Raw genomic sequence first — 17,040 nt, 5'->3', positions numbered from 1 at the left:
CTGTCGAATCACTGCGTTTGTTGCACCTGCTATGTGACAAGAGAGAAACAATTCAGTCCTTCTCTCACTTCTTTTCACCTCAGTCTTCTCAAAGATCACACCAGCAGTTGTCTAAGCATCTCCACTTGTGGACATTCAGCCTGCCCTTAGATATTTGCTACCACAAAAGTAACATTCTTATAGTATAAGCACAAGTTTATTGTAAAGTATCAAACTGTTCATAGTGTAAGTACATAAATTTAAAAATGTGTTCTGTGACACCAAAAGCACTAGAAACAAGAGAAAAAAAGACTTCATCAAAATTAAAGACTTGTGCATCAAAGGACATGATCAAGAAAGTGAAAAGACAACCTAAGAGGGAGAAAATGTTTGCCAATCTTAGATCTGACAAGGGTCTACAGGAAATATAAAGAATTCCTACAACTCAACAAGACAAACAATCCAATTAAAACTGGGCAAAAGGGTTTGAATACACATTTCTCCAAGAAAGATATGCAAATGGAAACAGACACTCGAAGAGCCACCCACAGGATTCGTCACCATAAAAATGCAAATCAAACACAATGAGGCAGTAATTCATACTCAGTGGGAGTTACTCTATTTATTTAAAAATAAATAAATAACAAGTGTTGATGAGGCTGTGGTGACACTGGAACCCCACACACACTGCAGGCGGGAAGGCAAGAGGACTCAGCTGCTGTGGGAGAGTCTGGCTGTCCCACAGAAGTTAGTGCCACTCCTAGACAGGTATGGAGGAGAACAGAAGACAGGCACTCAAATAAACACACGTAACACACGTTCACAGTAGACTGTTCAGTATTGCCAAGAGGTCGAAAGAGCGCAACTGTCCATCAACAACAGATATTCTGTGGCAGGTACAGGAGGGAACATTACCAGCCTGTGAAGAAATGAAGCACTGCTGTCAGCTACAACATGAAGGGATCTGAAAACAGCACAAGAGAGATAATCCAGATAGTGTGACTGCATTATTGTAAAACACCAGGAACAGATAAACCCAGAGCGCTGAGTGCTGACTAGGGGCTGTGGGGTGGAGGCGGGGCAGGGAGGGGGAAGGAGGAGCAGCTGTTTATCAGGCTCAGAGCTTCCTGTTTGGGGATGAAAAGGTTTTGGAACCAGACACAGCTGACGGTTGTGTTAGGCAGGAAAATAGGTATGAGTCGGGTGGAGAGAGAAAAAGGCCAGGAAAGTCCACTAAAAAGACCCAGAGTTAATCAATTAAAACTCAAAAGCCAGGAGTAAACTTAGCCTGGAATGTATGAATGTTCCCCAGATAAAGGAAGGTTCCTCAGCATAGCCTGTATCTTTATTGTATCAATCATGCAGGCCCAGCCATAAACAACATAGTAAAAGGCAGAAAGAATTCCATCTTAAAATAAGATTAGGAGAGAACCAAGATGGCGGCATGAGTAGAGCAGCGGAAATCTCCTCCCAAAACCATATATATTTTTGAAAATACAACAAATACAACTATTCCTAAAACAGAGACCAGAGGACACAGGACAACATCCAGACCACATCCACACCTGTGAGAACCCAGCGCCTCACGAAGGGGGTAAGATACAAGCCCCCGCCGGCGGGTCCCGAGCGCCCCTCCCCCCAGCTCCCGGCAGGAGGAGTCAGCAGGGAGGGAGAGGGAGCCCAGGACTGCTGAGCACCCAGCCCCAGCCATCCGCACCAGAGCGCAGACACAGTGCATGCGTGGGGTCCTGGATACTAGGGAAACAGGACAGTAAGACCTGTGGGCGGGTCCCCGCAGCCAGTGCACCTGGGACAGAACCCCCGCAGTGTAGCTCGGAGGCCCCTCACTGCGATAAACAGCCTCCTGCCTGTTCCCCCTGTGACGCGGCTCCGCCATATTGGAGCAGCGGCCTGAGGCAGGCCACGCCCACAGCAACTGCAGAGCTAAATGAATTCCATAGCGGCCGGGCAAGAATCAGAAGCCCTGTCTGTGCGCAGCTGCCCAGCACAAGCCGCTAGAGGCCGCTGTTCTCCCAGGAGAGCAAGGCCACAAACTGGCAAGAAGGGACTTTCTCTTAGCCAACACACATGCCAGCTCCCCACAAATATATCTATCGCCACGAAAAGGCAGAAGAAATTGATACAGACGAAGATCACAGAGGCAAACCCTGAGAAGGAGATAGACCTAACCAGTCTTCCTGAAAAAGAATTAAAAATAAAGCTCATAACCATGCTGATGGAGCTGCAGAGAAATATGCAAGAGCTAAGGGATGAAGTCACGGAGGGAGATCACAGACGTCCGGGGGGAGATTACAGAAATGAAACAAACCCTGGAAGGATTTATGAGCAGAATGGGTAAGATGCAAGAGGCCATTGATGGACTAGAAACCAGAGAACAGGAATCCATAGACGCTGACGCAGAGAGAGATGAAAGGATCTCCAGGAATGAAACAATATTAAGAGAGCTGTGTGACCAATCCAAAAGGAACAATATCCGCATTATAGGGGTACCAGAAGAAGAAGAGAGAGAACAAGGAATAGAAAGAGTATTTGAAGAAATGATTGCTGAAAACCTACCCAAACTGGGGGAGGAAATAATCGATCAGACCATGGAAGTACACAGAACTCCCAACAGAAAGGACCCAAGGAGGACAACACCAAGACACATAATAATTAAAATGGCAAAGATCAAGGACAAGGACAGAGTATTAAAGGCAGCCAGAGAGGAAAAAGGTCACCTACAAAGGAAAACCCATCAGGCTAACATCAGACTTCTCAACAGAAATCTTACAATCCAGAAGAGAATGGCATGATATATTTAATGCAATGAAAGAGAAGGGCCTTGAACCAAGAACACTGTATCCAGCATGATTATCATTTAAATATGAAGGAGGGATTAAACAATTCCCAGATGAGCAAAAGTTGAGGGAACTTGCCTCCCACAAACCACCTCTACAGGGGATTTTAGAGGGACTGCTCTAGATGGGAGCACTCCTAAGACTAAATAGATGTCACCAGAGAAAATAAAATCACAGCAAAGAAAGCAGACCAACCAAATACTAACTAAAGGCAAAAAATAAAATCAACTACCCACAAAAGCAGTTAAAGGAAGCATGAAAGAGCACAGAATAAAACAACCAACATATAAAGAACAGAGGAGGAGGAATAAGAAGGGAGAAAAATAAAGAATGACCAGACAGTGTCTAAAATAGCTCAATAAGTGAGTTAAGTTAGTAAGATACTAAAGAAGCTAACCTTGAACCTTTGGCAACCACGAATCTAAAGCCTGCAATGGCAGTAAGTACATATCTTTCAATAATCACCCTAAATGTAAATGGACTGAATGCACCAATCAAAAGACAGAATAATAGAATGGATAAAAAAGCAAGACCCATCTCTGTGCTGCTTACAAGAGACTCACCTCAAACCCAAACACTATAGGATCAAAGAAAGACTGAAGGAACAAAACAGCAGCAGAATCACTGAACCTAAGAATGGACTAACAGTTACCAAAGGGAAAGGAACTGGGGAGAAAGGGAGGGAAGGAAGGGATAAGGGCGGGGAAAAAGAAAGGGGGCATTACGATTAGCATGTATAATGTGGGGGGGGGTACGGGGAGGGCTGTGCAACACAGAGAAGACAAGTAGTGATTCTACAGCATCTTACTACGCTGATGGACAGTACAGTAATGGGGTTTGCAGGGGGGATTTGGTGAAGGGGGACCCCAGTAAACATAATATTTTTCATGTAATGGTAGATTAATGACAACAAAATAAATAAATTAAAATTAAAAAAGATTGTATTTTAATACCCAGAGAATTAAGAAGTAAGATTCTTAACTTCCTCTTTAGCAAACAGACAATAACTCAGCCCACCTTGGGGCCTGGGCAGGCGGTCTTGCTTGATATGCTTCCAGCTCAAGATGACATCCCAGAGAGAAATCAGAGCAGTCAAGTTCCTTGTGTTAATTTAAATATTCAAAGACCACTTAACAATTGTCTTGCCAATGGGTTTCAACCCCAGACAAGTTCGCTATGGATTCAGTGTGACCAAAGAAAATGACAGCAAAATATTCTTGGGGTGAAAGGGTTATACCTAACTTTATTTCCAGGTGGCAGGTCAGTCACTAGAATCCCGTTCACTCAGAGCGAGTCTGCAGGCAGCAAGCCCGTGTCTGCCTCTGGGCCTCTCTGCACAGTCATCCCGCACAGCCGTCCTCCGGACCTCTGTCCTTGGCACTGCCACCACTCCAGCCTCTGCTCTGCTCTCCTGCAGCCTTGCAGTCCTGCCACCTTGACGTGCCCAGAGCACTGGGTGGAGCTCTTTTTATAGAGTGAACAGCCATGTAGTGCCCACAGGTGTGCAGGGAGCTAGTCAGCCAGGGCCAGGTGAGAATCTCAGCCACAGGAACTCTCATTTTATCCACACAAGTCTGCACCCCCAGCCCTTTGTCACATTCCTAAAGAATTCTTAAAAGGGGAACCCCAAATCTTTTGGGGCGTACCTGTCTCTGGGGTCGCCTGTACTTTCTGGGTGCATAAGCTTTCAATGCCAACCTTTTCCCAACCTTTTAGGGCGCCTCTTCTCCGGGGCAGCCGCACCCCCCTTTCTCCAAGTGTGCTCCTTTCGCCTTGAAATAGACTTCTCACTTAGACGCCTTGCTGCTGGCCTTTCCAGTGGTAAGTGTCGTGTTACTTTGCTTTGTCATTCTGATCCTCTGGATTTCGGCTTTAACCTTCACTCCATCCTAGCTCGGACATGTGGGGAGCAGCTGCTGAGAGCTCAGACCTGAGATTGCAAATTACTGTCACCTAGGTGACCAGGAACTGCAGCTCACAGTCATGCACTTCCGTGACCTGCCTGAAAGTCTCCCTTCTTTACCTCTAGGAAGTTCTCAGAACATAATCTCACTCCATCCAGTGCTCTGCGGCTCCCCCAAAGCCTGGGGTTGGAGAGACTCAGTTCCCAAGCCATGCAGACCCAAGCGGACGCTGGACGCCAGGTGACCCTGGCTTGAGGACCTAGCAGGCGTCGTGCCCCATGCTGAGCGGCTGCTCAATGACCTTCCTCCGTTACTCTGCTCTGTCCTTCCCTGACACTCTCGCTTTGATTGCTTCCTTCCTCGCCTTGTCCTCTGACTGTCCTGCGCCTCCGAACTGAACTCTCCCTAACGGTTGCACAACATGGTGAATATAGTACATACCACTCAACTGTTTACTCTAAAATGGTTAATTTTGTTTTGTCAGTCTTACCTCAATTTTTAAAAATGTGTTTCATGTAATTTTTAATATTTACAGTTCATGTCTTTTCCCTGATTACTCTTGCTACCAGCATGTCTATTTTCTCAAGTCTCTTTTGTCAGTGAATCAGGCTGTATTTTAGTGATTCTTTCTCTAGTTTATTTCCTTAAGTTCTATTATTACATTATTTTTTTCTTTCTGCCTTCTTTGGGTTTTTCTTTTTCTAAGCATCCTGGGCTGAAAAATATAACTCATTTATTTTTCTTTATTTGGGGTTGGGGCCCTTGCCGAAGACCTGGTTTGCTGACAACAGGAGTGTGAAGGTGGAGGGGGTGCTCAGCAAACAGAGGGCACAGAGGCATCACCTGCTGGCAGACTCAGGCCACAGCGGGCTGCTGCCACACAGGCTGGTGCCAGGAGGCGGCTGGAGGGGCAGCCACACGGGCTCCGCCAGAGGCAACTGGATGGGCTCTGTCAGTGGGTCCCTGACCTCACTTAAAGCCACAGCTGACTCTAAATGGAATTTGGGAATCTAAAGGTTTCCATGTGAGTAACATGATTTTTTTAATTCAAATTTAATTGTATCTACATGCAAGTGTGCTTATAAAGTCAAATAGTTCAAAAGTCTTTTTTGGGGGGTAGTAAAACCCTCTGTAACAGGACACCGTAAATCATCAGTGGGTTTCACGTCTTTTCCTAACTTACATCTGTTAAGAACAAAGCCTTCTGGCCCACCTTAGATTTTGAATCCACCATTACCACAGAGCGAGGCGGAGGGAATGAGGACGTGTTCTATTCAACAACGCTGGCTTCTCTGTCCTCTGACACTCGCCGAGAACACTGCCCTGAGGAAGAATCTTGTGAGAGCAAGGCGAATAAATAGCCTTCTATTTTGTCTCCATGTTTCTCATTAGTGATGAAAAACCATCAGTCCCTACCTCTTCAGAGGATCTTCTCCACCCTTCATTTTCTCTTTTTCTGTGCTTCCAATTAGGTGTTCACTACTCTTTCTCATTCAAGTCTCCAAGTCCCTTAATATGTCTTTCATTTTTTTCACCTCCTTTTATCTCTTAGCTACATTCTGGATAGCTACTCTCTTTACTCACCAAATATTTACTAAGCACTTACCTGGTGGCAAGTACTGGTCTAGGCACTTGGGTACCTCAGGGAACAAAATCAATACACCCCTGCCCTGGAGGGGCTCTTATTTAAAGAAACAAATGTCAAAACAGACAGTAAGTGATAAACACAATAAAGGACTAAATTATGTAGAATATAGAAAGTGATAAATGCCATTAAAAAAGAGGAGAAAAGGTAATTGCTTCCTTTTTTTTCCACAAAAGAATTTTATTTGCATGTAATGAAATCATTGATTATCTTTGAAATTGTGTTTCAAAGCATAAATGAGGCAAATCTGTGTAATGTTTGTCATACTGGTTATGTGATGATACAGGAAACACACATACATGTTAGTTCATCTTGCATTGTTACTAGATGTAACACCTGCTAAGAAAATTCACATCTCCCCACATTGCTTTTTTTTAAACCACTTTATGAGCTGTGATTGACATATAGAAATCTGTGTATATTTAATGTATGTAACTACATGAGTTTGGAGGTAAGTACACACTCATGAAACCATTACCACAAGCAATGCCATAAACACAGCCATCACCTCCACACTTTTCCTCTTGTCCTATTTATTATTATTTATTATTATTTATTTATAGTGTGAGATAAGAACACTTAACATCAGACCTATCCTCGTAGCACATCTAAGTACACAATACATGCTTAGCTGTAGGCACTGTGCTGTACATACAGTAGATGTCTAGGACCAATAATCTTGTGTAACTGAACCTTTGTGCCCTTTAATAACTTTCCATTTTCCTCTCCCGCAAAGTTCTGACTATCCACTCCTCTGAGTTTGCTCCTCATATAAGTGGCATCATGTAGCATTTGTCCTTCTGTCTGGCTTTTTGCACAAAGGAAAGAACCTAAACTTCTCCAAGTTTGTCCATGTTGTCACAAATGTCAGGATGTCTTTGTTTTTAAGGCTGAACAATATTCTGCTGTGTGCATATACCACAATTTTCTTTACCCATTTATCCACTGATGGACATTCTGTGTCTTGGTGATTGTGAATAATGCTGCAGTGAACATGGGAGGACAGATCTCTCTGAGATCCTTACTTTGATTCCCATGGCTATATACCCAGAGTGGGACTGCTGGATCACAGAGTAGTTCTATTTTCTATTTTTTGAAGAACCTTCACACAGTTTTCCACAGTGGCTGCACCAGTTCACAACACCAACAGTGTACAAAGACTCCCTTTCCTCCACACCTTCCCCAATACTTGTTATCTTTTGTTTTTTGGTGTGAAGTGGTATCTCATTGTGGCTTTGATTTGCGTTTCCCTGTTGATAAGTGATGTTGGGTACCTTTCATATGCCTGCTGGCTATGTGTATGGCTATTCAGTTCTTTTGCCCATTTTTTAATTGGATTATTTGTTGTTTTAATCAGATATTTTGTTGTTGTTGAGTTGTAGGAGTTCCTTACGTATTTCAGATACTAACCTTTTATCAAGACACATGGTTGGCAATTTCCCATTCAGCTTTTTTATTTTGTTGACTGTTTCTTTTGCTATGCAGGATGAAATTTTTTGGTTAGAGGTGAGCCCATCTGTCTACTTTTTGTTTTTATTGTCTGTGCTTTTGGTGTCACATTCAAAAAAGAACTGCCAAGGCCAATGGGGAAACTGTTTCCCTGTTTTCTTCCAGGGGTCACATGGTTTCAGGTCTTACATTAAGTCTTTGATCCATTTTGAGTTGATCTTTGTGTGTATATGGGTAAAATTTCATTCTTTTGCAAGTGTTTTCCCAACACCTTTTATTGAAGACAATCTTTCCCCATTGTGTATATTCTTGGTGCCCTTTGCCAAAGATCAGTTGGCTATATATGTGGGTTTCTTTTTGGGCTATTTTGGTTTTTTATTGTCATTATGTCTGGTTTTATACCATTGCTATGCTGTTTTGATGATCATAGCTTTGTAATATTTTGAAATCAAGATGTATGATGCCTCTAGCTCATTCAACTGTTTCTTCCCCTTTAGGGGCACCTCTTCCCCAACCTTAAGTGAACTCTTTCTTAAACTCCCTGACAGCGCACCACGCATGTCAGGCACATAACATGTCTTCATTATAACTAGAATATTCCCTGTGTTTTGCCCTTTGCTCTTCTCCCTCACTCTTTTTCAAACAGCTTTGTTTCTGCACACAGCAACTACCCCCATGAAAATTCTCATTCTCATCTGTGACGTGTCACCTGCATCCCAGACACCCCAACACACAGCCTGTGGGTTTAATTATTACTTCAAATCAACACAGCCAGAACCGAACTCTTCATTGCCTTCACTCGACCGGCTTCAATGATCACAGCACCACTCTCCTGTCACCAAGGAAAGAACCATCAAGTCACATGTTGTAGAAAGAGAGAGAAAGGTAAGAGGAACAACTAAGTTTGTCACCACATTTAGTAGACTACTTATCTATTCAACAAATAATCGTTGAATACCTACCATATGCCAATACTCTCCTAAGTTGATAGGATTTGCTGGTGAATCCAATAAAAAAAACACAACTCTATTGTCATGGTGCTTACAGTCCAGCGGTAGGACACCAGCAATAAGTGTGCTACATGGTATTAAATGCCATGGGAAGATATAAACAAGGAGAGGACCCTGCGAATATGCACGCGTACGTGGGAAACGGTGGTAACAGTGGTTTCCATTCCCGACAGGGTGGCCAGGAAAAGCCTGAAAGACTGATACTGAGTAAAAGCCTCAAGAAAGTGAGGATGCAAATCCGATGAGGATATCTAGGAACAGCAGGTGCAAAGAAAGGCCCTGAAGTAGAAACATGCTGTTTTCCTTTAATAACAAGGAGGCTACTGTAAAGCAGACCAAGGGGGGAATGATAGGAAATGAGGTCACAGAGGTGATGGGGCTGGACTGGATCCTATAGGGCAAGATGCCCATTCTTCACAAGGCTGGGAACAGATTTTACAGGGCAAGATGCCTGTTCTTTGCTAATCTGACTGCCCCTTTATCCTGGGGCCTTATCACTTCATGTCTGCAACAGCTTCTAGTTCATCTCCTCTATTTTCCAGTTTAACTTATATATTGCCACTGTCAAATCACCACCTTCAACATGTCAGTCCCTTGCTCAAGGATTCATACGGGTTATATAATGAAACAAGTCTAAATTAGTATACCAGGTTTTCAGGGTTACCTAGACCTACTTAATCTTATCTCTAGCACTGTTTTTCTGATTGGGCATATACTGGGGTCTTTCTTTGTTCAAGGGGCTGTGAGCAAAGATGGATAAGAAACAGGTTTATAAATGGTTTATTTGACAAGGGTTACATCCGAAATGTATAAAGAACTCAGATGACTCAACACCAATAAATAAATAAATAAATAAATAACACAGAAATTAGAAAATGGGCAGAGGACCTGAATAGGTATTTTTCCAAAGACGACTTACAGATGGCCAACATGCACGTGAAAGGGCGCTCCAGATCGCCAATCCTCAGGGAGACGCAAAGCAGAGCCACAGCGAGATGCCACCTCACATCAGTCAGGATGGCCACCATCCAAAAGACAATAAACGACAAGCATTGGCAAGGATATGGAGAAAAGGGATCCCTCCTACATTGTTGGTGGGAATGTAAATTGGTGCAACCACTGTGGAAAGCAGTATGGAGATTTCTCAAAAAATTAAGATGGAAATACCATATTATGACCCACTAATTCTACTAATAGGAATTTACCAGAAGAAAACAAAATCTCTATGATTTGAAAAAATATATGCACCCCTATGTTTATTGCTGCATTATTTACAATAGCCAAAATATGGAAGCAACCAAAATGTCCTTCAACAGATGAATGGATAAAGAAGATGTGGTACATATACACAGTGGAATATTATTCGGGCATAAAAAGGAAGAAATCCTGCCATTTGTGACAACACGGATGGACCTAGAGGGTATTATGCTAAGCCTGGTGGAGAAAGACAAATGCCATGGATTTCACCTATCTGTGGAATCTAAAAACAAAACAAAAGAAAAAGCAGTAGACTCATAAACACTGAGGAGTGACTGGAGGTTACATGCGGGAGGGGTTGGGCTGGTGAAGGGGATAAAGAGGCACAAAAATCTCAATAATACTACAAATTAGTTGCAGGGATGAAAGTGCAGCATAGGGAATACAGTCAATGGCTCTATAGTATCTTCCTATGTTGGCAGTAACTGCACTAGTGGGGTGAGCATTTAATAATGTACATAACTGTCAAATCACTATGCTGTATACTAGAAACCCATGTAATATTGTATATCAACTATACTTCAATTAAAAAAATTAATTTAAAAAAAAAGCTTGAATCTAAAAAAAAAATCACTAGCAGATTCAAGACCTGGAGTTTCCTGCCAACACAAACATTTTCTTAGCTCCAATGACCTTTTCTAATTCCCTGCAAACATACATTAATGCCTTTCTTTACTCTTTCTGACTCATGTTTTTGTCTTTGCTACTTTCTATGCTTGAGTATCTTCTCTTCTTGAATTTACAATAAAACCCCAAATTCTTACAAGCAGGGCTGTAAGGCCCTGCACGATCTTCTCTTCGATCACCTGGGGGATATCCTTTCCTTTTCTCACTCGCCACACTACAGCACCCTGATTACGTCTTGGGGCTCTGAAGGGACCGAGCTCCTCCCAGCACAGCGACCTGCCAGGCACACTACCCGCCTCTCTGCTCTAAGGCTCCTCGGACGCCAAAGAGCTTCTCCTCACTTCCATATGCACCATCTGCTTTTATAACAGTCATCACAACTTTCAAGCTACATGCTTATTTCTGTGATCATCTGTTTACTGGTCTATCAGATCCTAAGTTCAAGGAAGACAAGCAGGAATCTCTTGCTCACCTCAGTGACCACAGCCTCTATCCCAGTCCCTGGTGGACGCTTAATAAATACTGGTTGAATAAGTGAATTAATACCTTGTCTGGATCCTGGCCACTCTTTAATTCAGCTACTTTCGTTTTCTCCAAGAGGTCTTTCTGGTTTCTCAGTCTTTCAATGGCCCTCTCTCCCTGACTTCTTTTCCTTTTTTAAAAATTAGTTCTTTGAATATTGAATCCAAAACCCTGGTGACGATAGTTGCAGCTCACTGTGACAGGAAAAGCCATCTCTCCCAGTGTACTGTGCATTTCAGTATATCCCAGTAACACTGCAAAGCTGGCTTTTATTTCCCAAGCTATACAATTTAACCTTAAATATAAAGCAAAGTCTGAAATAGAATTTATTAGAAAAAACATAAAACAAACAGAACTTCTTTTTTTTTCAGCTTAGGAAAACTCTTAAAGTGTCTGTCTTAACAGGTTGTATCTTGTTTCTTTTTCCATGACTCCTTGCTGTGTTTCAAGTCCTGCCACGTGTCAGTAAGACATCTCCTCATTTTACTTTTCCACTCAGCTTGTTTGGTACTTAAAACGGGGAAAACATGTTTCACATCCTTTAGGAATCCTGTAAAGTCCTGCTCAGACCTCCTCAGGGGCAGGGACATTTCTTTCTAACTTCTAAATCCCTAGCAGTCATCGCGGGGGCCACAAACAGGAAGCTCTCAGATAATGCTTACTTAACTGTTCAGTTAAATGAAAATTTCTCAATTCACAGGTGATTATTGGTACTTATATGATAGATGCACTTTCATTCATTCACTCAATAAGTATCTATTTAATAGTCCAATATCCAAAGTCCTGCATTGAGCACTGGGGGTAAAATACTACAAAAGACACACAAGGAAGCCCCCCTTCCAGTGGGGAAATCTACATGCATGTGGACAATTACAGTATAATCTCTAGTAATGGGACAGGGTTAGGTACAGGGTGCGATCGTGGGCACAATGAAATACCAGGGTCTGAGGCCACCCATGAACACTGAGGAAAGTTTCATAAAACTGAGTTTTAAAGAACAGAAAGGAGGTTACCATGCCAACAAAGGTGGGGAGGTATGAAAGAACAAGGCACGTTTAGAGCAAGCCAGGTAAGTCATCCGGCGTAAGAGGATATGTGAAATAAGGCTAGGGAAACGGGCAGAACTGTATCACGCAGGCCTCTTTGCCACGCCAAGTGACGAGAGCTTCTGGTTAGGCGGGAGCTCACAGGAACGGTCTGCATGTTCAAAAGACATGAACAGTGCTGGTGTGGAAATACCGTAGGGTAGGAAGACAGTAGAGCAGGGGGTCTCTGGGAGAAATGTGAAGGATCTGGGGTGACAGCAGAGAGGAGCGGGGCAGTGAGCTGACTGATACTTAGGAGACAGAAGTTGACAGGACGCAGTGATTGACTGCTGGGGGAGAGCAGGGCGGGCAGAGCCTAAGCCGACTCCCAAGATTCTGACATGGATCTCTGCGCACATGATAATCCCCTCCATGGACTTCCTGGGTGCAGGGCCAAGTGCACATGTGAGGACAGAAAATGAATCAGCTGAGACATGCTGAGGCAGAAACGCATGGGGGCTGACTAAGGGCAGACGTCTGGGAGGAAAAGGCAATGAGGACCTGAAGATCAGGGGAGAGGTCTTAATTTGAGATTAAGGTTCCAGGACTAAATAGTTATGATTCTGTTTAGAATGATGAAACTACCAAGGCCCTGCCAGGTGCTGCTCTCCCTCCTGAGGACCACCCAATCCTCTGCAGGCCGTGGGTCTCAGGGTGCAGAAGGAGGGTCTGTGATGTGTCACTCGCATCAGCCCCTCTAGGTTCGCAGCAGAATCAGCAATGAGACCTACAGTGGAGGAACAGGTGGCTTCTTCAGCCTGCTCCCCTGTGCACACGTGTTTCTGGCAGCGAGCTGCGACGGTCTGGCAATCCTGAGCTCAGAACAGCACCATTCGACTGCAGACTAGACCAGCAATATTTGACTGGAAAGATAGTCACTCGAGGGTCCCTTGAGGAGAAGAAACAATTCAACCAACTGCTCTCTATCAATGCTCTGCACACCTCCTGTAACATCTCTCCGACCTTCAATGACTTCTGACTTCTGACAACTGCTTTGAAAATGATGTATAACCAACTTAATACCTAATCATAATGAAAGCATGATTATCTGGTATTACCAGCTGAATGACCTAAACTTTTTCAAGGCTTATACAACCACACAATCCTAATGGAAAGAAGAAAGAATATTTATTGATTAAACTTGGATCTAAAATGCTGCCCATTGGTTCACTTGTAAAACTAAAGAGAGTACGTGATATTTTCAACTAAGGACCCTATAGTTGTATTATGTGAATGGGAAGGTGGTAACAGTTCTCTGACACAGATTTTTAAATGATCTTAAACATTTCCAGAAATTCTACCAAAAACAGGTTTTCTTACATTTCTTCTTTTAAAATGCTTGATTATTTCTTGAGGCTAATTACAAACAGTACGTCTAAAGATGAAGCACCTTGCTCACTGATACGCCTGCTCGGATACAACCCAGAGCCACAGGGCACCCCGGGGGACTGTGGCGTGGGTCTTGCCTGGGCAGTAAGCCCATTAAAGCAGGCCCTGGGTGAGGGGCTGCAGTCACAGACAGACAGCCCCACCCTGGGCACTCAGTGATGACAGAGAGGCGTGCCCTGGTTTTCACCTGCACTGCGTGGACTCCCAGCGGTGCCACAGGTATGGGGTGGGGCTGGGGCTGTGAGATTCCCATCATTCCCCTTCCCTTCAATGGTGGAGGGGTTTTAGGTTTCATATACTAAATTTTCTCATAAAACTGAGCTTCAAGGAAGGACTTTTCTACACACAAAAATAAATAATGAAGCTGACAAAGCTCTGATATAGTAGAAAAACAAGAGGGGCCAGAGTCTAGGCCATAGAGCATGGCCCGCCACCCCACCCATGTGTGGCGCTGGAGCTGCCCGCTCCACATGGCCTTCGCTACACGACTTTCCCGGGAGCACATACTGGGAGCCACTGGTGATGAGGAAAGCCCCCACGCCCTCCCCAGCAAGAGTATCATTTTAGTTCTATGCCAAGGTGAAACAGAATGCTTTAATTTGGGGGGGAGGGTCAAGATCAGAGGTGCTGTGGAGCATGGAAATTAATGCTTTTCTTTTCTAATCTATTATCTATCACTTTAATTTTTGATTCTCCCACATCTAACAGGCAATTGGAAATGTACAACAGTTGTTTTCGAATTTAAGTAAAAAATACAAGGCAAAAAACCCATAAAGCACTCTTAATACATGAAGACCCCAAATAATATATTTTTATACAAAAGTACCTCCAGATTTATTTTCTCTGTGCCCCACCCAGAAGACAATCACAGAGAAATGCTCAGAGTCCTTAAAATTCTGAGTTGGCCGTGAAGGCCACCTCACCCACGGGAGCCCCAGTGGCCTCCAGAGGGGAGCCTAGCGGGCCCCCCGAGCCTCCCGCCCTCCAGAGGGGAGCACTGATGCAGGTGCTTGGGGCGAAGCCTCGCTTCTCTGCCGAGACACGATGTGCTGCCCGCCTGCCCCTCTCGGCAGCCTCTCCTTCCACCCTGGCTGAAGAGGGACCATGGGGTCAGGCCAGCCTCCCCTTCTGCCCAGAAGACATTGAGCCCCTCACAGGGCTGCAAGGGCACTGAGCGTCGTTAGCCGCTCTTCCCCTGGACCCTCTCTCCCACTGCAGGGGGGCAGAGCCCAGGGCCTCCTGCACTCTGGGGCTGGGCCTCTCCGCTGAATTTGCTTTGTTTGGCCTCCTGTGCGTTCTCTCTGACGCAGAGCAGATGCACCCATCCACCTCCCCTCCCCACCCATGCTGAGAGCCAAGACCGGGATCAGAACTCCCACGTGCAAGTAGGCTCAGGATACCCAAGAGGCCACAGGTGACGTCAAGGAACACTGGGGTGGGAGGCACAGATACCCACTAAGAGGATGTCACTTTATCTCGTTTGCCTCCTCTGTGCAGCTCTCTTCCCTGGGGGCCAGAGATGCCGGTGGCCAGGCCATACCATCCTGCACCGACCCGAACCTCATCACAACATCTAGAAACCTTTACCTGATCTGCTTGCCTTCTCTCATATCATATAAGGAAAAGAAGACATCAGTATCTTCCCCAATGGTATTGTAGGTGAAGCTCTTCAGGCTGAGGAAGAAGTGATGTGGCACTGGCATCCGACAGCTTTCCCCGTGACGTGGGCGCATCGTGTCTACCTAGTGCGGAAGGCAAAGCACAGTGATTTCCATCCTGGGTATTCACCACACCGACCAGAAACAGCATGAACGCTAAGTGGTGAGCCGTCCTTATTCTGCTGAAGGGCATCATTCAGAGAGACTGGAGGTGTTTTCCCTGCTAGTAAGGGAGCTGTGTCAGCACGCTTGGTTTGCGGTGGGCAAATATGCAGCTGGGAGAAGCAAACAATGAAGGGGATTCGGGGGCAGTAATTCAACCTATGAGTAAACTCAAAATCCCCACCGGGTCACCACCACCTAGTTCTCCAGGGAGCCATTTTCAGAGGCAGTTCTTGGAGATGCCGTGATGACCCTGGCGCACTTGATTTATACCGTTAGACCGTAGTGGTTACCACTCTAAACAGCATTTCTATTTTCTCCCAGATTGATTCATTTGAGCCTCTCAGCCTCATTTGTTTCCATGGTGCCCATGTAGGCTTGCAGAGAGGGGCGGAGATGGGCCCAACCTGCCTGGAGGCCAGGCCCCACGGCAGAAAGGGCCACACGGGAGAAGCTGGTGGTGCCTGTCCTCTCCTGGGGCACCCGGTGTATGGTCTCTTAGAGGACAGCTGAGGGAAAAGACTGAGGGGCCTGTGAGCTGCTTACCTGGGATGTGCTTTGCTGTACACTCTGCCGGCTAGATAAATGCTGCGGAAATAAAGAACGAAAAATTCACTCAACTAGGAAGGAAACTAACTTCAATTAAGTATCTTCTATATGCTAGGCACTCGGCTATGTTTTTTATATGTGTGACCTCCTTTAATTCTGATAACGTTACACAAATGCCGTTTGTATTTGATGGAAGCAGCTAAGACTTGGTGTAAGGAATGATCTACTGAAGATCACACAGCAAGCAGGTGGCAAACCCACCTCCCCAGTTCAGAGAGCTAGCCAAGTCACAGCTGGGCGCCTGCTGCCGGGTGTCTGCTTTGGCACTGTACCGTCCTGAGCTGCGTGACGCAGCTCCCCGCTGCAGGAGGTGCAGCCTCTAAGCAAAGGGGTTCCCTCCCAAAGATCTCCCCGTGCTGCTCTTTGCTGCTGGCTGTTTTGAAAGATGTAGTTCCAGGCCCAGCTACACACAAATGGGTTGTGAGACTTCAACCTGCTTACTCCCTCCAAGAGATGTTCTCCTCCACTACAAAACTGAGGTACAAGCTTGTATTGTTTTCCTCATGGGGTTTTTGGGAAGCTCAGATTACATGATGTGGAGCAGCATGACACAGTAGCTGGGGACCTAAGGCCAGACTTCAGGACGTCTGGTTTTAAATCTTGATTCACACTTGTGTCTCCTCGGCTGTGAAGTCAGGATAACCTTTTGTGCTGCACTCAACCTCACAGGATTTTGTGCGGATTAACTCACATAGTACTTCATACTGTGACTGATCAGTGTTATCTATTATTAGCATTCTTCTATTCCGATTATTGGTATTCTTCACTATAATTAGTTACCACAGAAAAGCCAGGCACGTTCATAAGTAAACCCTGGGCAGAAATAATGGTAGGTGCACAACCATTCGGGCTCTGGCTGCGGCTAACGCAGCAATGCAAGTCTCTG

General features: G+C 44.9%; 1 protein-coding gene across 10 annotated transcripts in view; it reads right to left on the bottom strand.

The window, feature by feature from the left end:
* The window catches only part of DOCK3 (dedicator of cytokinesis 3), a 323,372-nt gene that overhangs the window by 128,061 nt on the left and 178,271 nt on the right, over positions 1 to 17,040 (bottom strand). For all 10 annotated transcript variants that reach the window (XR_012128871.1, XM_073230632.1, XM_073230639.1 and 7 more), the window contains exons 8-9: positions 16,092 to 16,133; positions 15,313 to 15,467 (exon numbers count right to left, since the gene is read on the bottom strand). Coding sequence is in view for 9 of the 10 variants with exons in the window: in XM_073230632.1 (XP_073086733.1) it covers positions 15,313 to 15,467; positions 16,092 to 16,133 (197 nt within the window). In the remaining variant the exon portion in view is untranslated. The remainder of the gene's footprint in view (positions 1 to 15,312; positions 15,468 to 16,091; positions 16,134 to 17,040) is intronic.

This window comes from Manis javanica, chromosome 3, assembly GCF_040802235.1.
Source record: "Manis javanica isolate MJ-LG chromosome 3, MJ_LKY, whole genome shotgun sequence".
NCBI classification, from domain to species: domain Eukaryota; kingdom Metazoa; phylum Chordata; class Mammalia; order Pholidota; family Manidae; genus Manis; species Manis javanica.
Note: the sequence above shows the minus strand (reverse complement) of the source record. Positions and strands in the feature narration are given on the sequence as shown.